This window comes from Neophocaena asiaeorientalis, unplaced genomic scaffold (assembly GCF_003031525.2).
Source record: "Neophocaena asiaeorientalis asiaeorientalis breed wild unplaced genomic scaffold, Neophocaena_asiaeorientalis_V1.1 scaffold489, whole genome shotgun sequence".
NCBI classification, from domain to species: Eukaryota; Metazoa; Chordata; class Mammalia; order Artiodactyla; family Phocoenidae; genus Neophocaena; species Neophocaena asiaeorientalis.
The window spans coordinates 3511101-3516373 of NW_020174791.1; the positions used below are offsets into that span (position 1 = coordinate 3511101).

Below are 5273 nucleotides of genomic sequence, written 5' to 3' on the forward strand. Positions count from 1 at the left end.
CGCCTCCGCCCCCGCGCCCCGCCTCCCCCTCCCGCGCCTTGTTTACCGGCCCGGGCGGCCTGCGCTCCCCCATCCCCAGCGCGTCGGCCCCCGCCGGGGGGCGCCGGCCCAGCCTCTCGCTCCTCGGCGCTGACCGGTCATGGGCTCTTCCAGGCCATCGCGTGCTTGATGGACATGAACGCGCTGCTGGACCGATTCCACAACTACATCCTCCCGCACCTGCGGGGCGAGGACCGCGTCTGCCACTGCAACTGTGGCCGGTGAGTCTGCGCCCAGAGGGGCACACGCGTGATCACACATGTGGGGGGGAGGTGGGGCCGACTGGGGCTCCAGCGAGCGCCATGCAGGCCGGGCTGCAAGGCCCAGCTGGGCCAGGCCGGTGGGGGCTGCTGAGGCTGGCGCCAGGCCGGGTGGGGGAAGGACCGGCCAGCTTCCGTGGCACAGAGGTGTTCCGGGAGTGGGGAGCATGCCCGAGGCAGTAGGACCCCCTCCCAAATCGCCTTTAGAGAAAGGGCCCGCGGGTGATGGGCAGAACGGGTCCAGGGCCTCCTGGCCCGGGGCGTGGAGACCAGGAGAGCAGCAGCCCAGCCTGGTGTCCCGGGAGGGATCCTGCGCACGGCTATGCCCACAGAGGACACCATCCTCCTCCCTGGGCCCTGAGCTGTGTCCGTGACATTTCCTGGGAGCCAGCTAGGGGGAAGAGCAGAAGGTCAAGGTGGGCAGGGCCTACCTTGAGGGGCATCTGACCCAACCCCCTCGCTGTCCACGGGAGGAACTGAGGCCGGGGGTGGAGTCTGCTCAAGGTCACACAGAGAGAGGGGAGAGCCCAGGTCCCTACACCCACTGTGTGACCCCCCCCATTCTGTGCACATGTAGTGATGGAGTCTTCCTGGCCATGCATGTTTGTATGTCCACGTACGAAATAAACATCTTCTCATGAGACGCGCATGTGTGTACCGTCTGTGCATATACATGTGCGTACACGCAGCAGCCCCTCAGCCCCACGCACGCTGGGGCCCCGAGAGAGGGGACAGAGGCTGAGCAGACAGACTTGCCCAGGGCCGTGCGGCCGGCAGGGAACTCGTGTTCTTGACCCTGCCCTGTGCTGCTGCTCCAGGGACGTGTGTACACGTCCTGGGCGAGGGGTGTGTGAGAAGCAGGACAGTTGCATGCCTCACTAAGCATGCTACATGCCTGTGTGTGCAGACCGGGTGTCGAAGCAGAACATGGGCAGCAGGGCAGATGGAGATGGGCGTGTAAATGGCCCTCACGAGTGTTGGCCGGGAATCATCCGGAGTGCTGGCTGGGTGGCCACACCCTCGCGGAGATCCGCGTGTTCCTGCCTGGTGCGCACGGCCCGAGGCCAAGGAGCGGCAGGAGGTCAGCTCCACGCTCCCTGGGCCGACCCAGCCTGGGGGTGTGAGCGGGGGTCCTGAGACCCTCCCGGAGACCGGAGGTGTGCCCGCCACCGGCCCGGGGTTCAGCTCCCTAAACATTAGTGAGGCCCATTTTCCGTGCAGGGCTGTTGCAGTGTGACCTGCACATATGTGCCTAAGACCTCACACTGAGGCCCTTCTGGGCAGACAGGGTGTGTTCTCAGAGTGTATTTGCTCCGGGTATGTGTACGGGTCATATGTAGTGTCCAGAGTACACGTGGATTGTGTAAAACAAGTGCCCATGGAGTGCAAGCCACAGCGAGGCCTGAGTGCACAGCTTAGACACAGACAACACGAGAGCCACGCCTGCTGTAGGCGTAGAGTGTTTCCGTGTGTGTGTGTGTCCATGTATGTGTGCTTTGTACACATCACTACATACAGGATGTGTAAGTTCCGTGTACAAAGTATTCTGGTATATTGACGACACGCATGTGTGCGCGCAGTACATGTGTGTAACACAATATACAGCACCCGTGTGCGCCCTGTGGGCACAGTGCATGTCTGCAGGGTCCAGTCTGGCATATCAGGCCTGTGTACAAACCATGTACACATGTTGCCACGATGAACTCTACTTGTGTGTACACCCCGTTTGCAGAGAAGGCGCACACACGCTTGTGTGCCTTCTACATGCCGATACGGAGAATTTCATACAGAGGACACGTGTGTAAATGCTGTGAAGCGTGCGTGCCAGCAGGCTGTGTCTGTGGGTGCACGCCCGTGCGTATGCCGCGGTGCCCACAGAGAGGACGGCTGTGCGCAAAGCCCCGCGCACGTGCGTCTCCGTGTGACACGCAGCGTGCTCGTGCCCGGGCGAGCGTGCCCATGCACACATGTGGAGCTCATGGGCCGAGTCCGTGGTATACACGCCACGTCCTGTGCATGTGGCCGGCGTGTATACACAACATGCGTCCGACCTCAGGCAGACACATGCAACATGCGTGGCCCAGGCAGGACACATGTATGTACACATCACGGAAATACGTGTGCACGTGGGTGACCTGAGCCCCCACCTGCCCCCCCCCACCCCGGGGCCTGCCTGACTTGGAGGAAGGAGGAGGGCAAGGAGCAGGGGAAGAGCGGCAGGTGCTAGGACAGCAATGGGGGCACAGGTCATGACCTTTCGCCCCTGGAGGTCCCACCCCCACCCCCCACCCCCGGGGCGGTCGGGGCCCTGGCCTTGTCCTACTTGCAGGGGCGTTTCTGGCTTCCTCGGTGACTCCATCTTCAAGTTTCCTGCCCTGTCCAGGGGTAGGAAGTCGTGGTCCCGAGGAAGACCCTCCCTGTCGGGGTCCGGAAGGCAGGAGGGCAGGAGATGGCGGCGACGCTCAGTGTTATCAGCTGCTGGAGGCCTGGCCTGGCCAGGGTGACGAAGGGCGTCCTCTGCTGCTACGCATTCCGGGTGCTCATCAGTGGTTCTCCGTCTCTTATTGATGATGGATAAGGGCCATTGGCGAGCTGTGGCCACGTGAGCTACGGCCGCCACCATGTGTCAGGCAGTCCTCTCCAACTAACCCAGGTGTGGTGGCCCCTGCTCAAGGGGCCGTGGTGGCTGAGGCCCCACCTACTCTGGACAAGCTGAGCCGGATGGGCTCCAGGAGTCCCCAGGGGAGCGGGAGGGGGGTGACAGGGGGCCTGCCCGCTGCTGTCTCCACGGGGTGGAAAGCAGTGTGTGGCCCCCACTGGCGCAGGGATGTCGGTGATGGACGGGCAACAGGGGCCTGGGGTCAGGGATGTCCTGGGGGGTTTCCGTTTGCAAGGGCGGGGACGGGGACCCATCTCAGCTGGAGACCAGGCTGAGGTGTCGACATGTAACCGAGGGAAGATGGGGAGAAGCAGGTTGGGGAGGGAGGAGCTATTTTTAGGTGCAAATTTGAGGTGTCTGTAGATCCCACGTGGAGACGCCATGCAGGCAGCTGGAGCTCAGAGCAGACGTGGGGTGCCGCGGGGACGTGCTGGGGGTGGAGAGTTGGAGAAGCCAGCTGAGGGGCTCGGTAGGAGGGGAGACAGGCAGGCGCACCCCAAGGTGGCTCCTGCACTTCGGGGAAGGAGGGGCCCCAGGGTGACTGGGGGCTCAGGGTGCACGGACCCCACACGCCTCGGGCACCCAGGGCCTGCAGCTCCTTCTCCCCGGCCCTCCTGTCGGTGGTGGGGGGGCATGGAGCCCAGAGTCTGTTGCCCTGGGTACTGGTCTCTGGGCAGGGCCACCCCACCCGGGATCGTGGGGCCCAAAGGGCTTCCTGGAGGAAGAGAGGATCCAGGCAGGCCTGAGGCTAGAGGGAGCCTTGTGGGGAGGGTTCAGTGTGGCCTCCGCCTGGATTGTCAAGGGAGGGGAGGCTGAGGGGAACAGCCCAGGCCTCAGTGGGTGCTGGGATGCAGGGGACAGATCATGGTCCAGGGTCTGTCCCAGGAGCCGGGATCTGTGTGGGGCACGGTTAAGGGGGTGCCCCGGAGCCTCAAGCACAGAGAACTGCGGCAGGGGAGGTTCCTGCAAGGGACAGAGGGGCAAAAGGAAGACCAGAGGCCCAAGGCAGGGCTCATCCCATGCGGCTTTCCTTGGAGGGGAAGCTGAGGAAAGGGCGGAGTGACTGCAGGGTGGGAGGGAGAGGCCAGAGGGGCAGTGCCCCAGGAGCCAGTGGGGGCCTCTGGGCACAGGCCCACGGGCGGGCTTTGACCCTGTCACTGGGCGGGGGCACCCCGCCTGGGCCCTCGCCCCGGTACGCCTTCTCCACCTGCGCTGTGCTCCTGTCACCGTGTCAGGGTTGACTCTGAGCCCCGGGATGGGCAGAGGAGGGAGGAGGGTGATGCGTGGAGGCCAGCCACTGGACTTCACGCTGACCTATGACCTCGCACACTCCCATCCTGCATCATGGTCCAGGGTCTGTCCCAGGAGCCGGGATCTGTGTGGGGCACGGTTAAGGGGGTGCCCCGGAGCCTCAAGCACAGAGAACTGCGGCAGGGGAGGTTCCTGCAAGGGACAGAGGGGCAAAAGGAAGACCAGAGGCCCAAGGCAGGGCTCATCCCATGCGGCTTTCCTTGGAGGGGAAGCTGAGGAAAGGGCGGAGTGACTGCAGGGTGGGAGGGAGAGGCCAGAGGGGCAGTGCCCCAGGAGCCAGTGGGGGCCTCTGGGCACAGGCCCACGGGCGGGCTTTGACCCTGTCACTGGGCGGGGGCACCCCGCCTGGGCCCTCGCCCCGGTACGCCTTCTCCACCTGCGCTGTGCTCCTGTCACCGTGTCAGGGTTGACTCTGAGCCCCGGGATGGGCAGAGGAGGGAGGAGGGTGATGCGTGGAGGCCAGCCACTGGACTTCACGCTGACCTATGACCTCGCACACTCCCATCCTGCGGGCAGCCTCCCACCTGGTGACCTGGGTCCTGGGCGAGTGCGCTGGCCCCTCCCGACCTCAGCACCCCACAAGGTCTGCTTCAAAGACCCCTGCAGGCAAACGGGTGCAGCTTGCTGCGGGGTCCCCGCCCGCCCCGCGGGACAGGTGCCAGCCCGCCCTGCCGCCCCCAGGCACCACGTCCACTACGTGATCCCGTACGACGGGGACCAGTCTGTGGTGGACGCCTCCGAGAACTACTTCGTGACAGACAACGTCACCAAGCAGGAGATCGACCTCATGCTGGGGCTGCTGCTCGGCTTCTGCATCAGCTGGTTCCTGGTGTGGATGGACGGCGTCCTGCACTGCGCCGTGCGTGCCTGGAGGGCCGGCCGGCGCTACGGTGAGTGCGCGGCGCGGGGACCCGGAGACAGCCTCGTCCGCGCCGGGGCCACGCCCTCCCCCACGCCCAGGCCATGCCCACTCCCGGCCCCGCCCACCAGCCCACGCCCTGACC

General features: G+C 65.1%; 1 protein-coding gene across 1 annotated transcript in view; it reads left to right on the top strand.

Moving 5' to 3' along the window:
• Positions 1-5266, top strand: part of TMEM240 (transmembrane protein 240) — a gene marked incomplete at its 3' end in the record, with an annotated part of 5644 nt that extends 378 nt beyond the window's left edge. Inside the window, exons 2-3 of the mRNA XM_024760256.1 lie at positions 80-260; positions 4951-5266. Of these exons, the coding sequence (XP_024616024.1) occupies positions 80-260; positions 4951-5266 (497 nt within the window). The remainder of the gene's footprint in view (positions 1-79; positions 261-4950) is intronic.
• Positions 5267-5273: the final 7 nt, after the last annotated feature.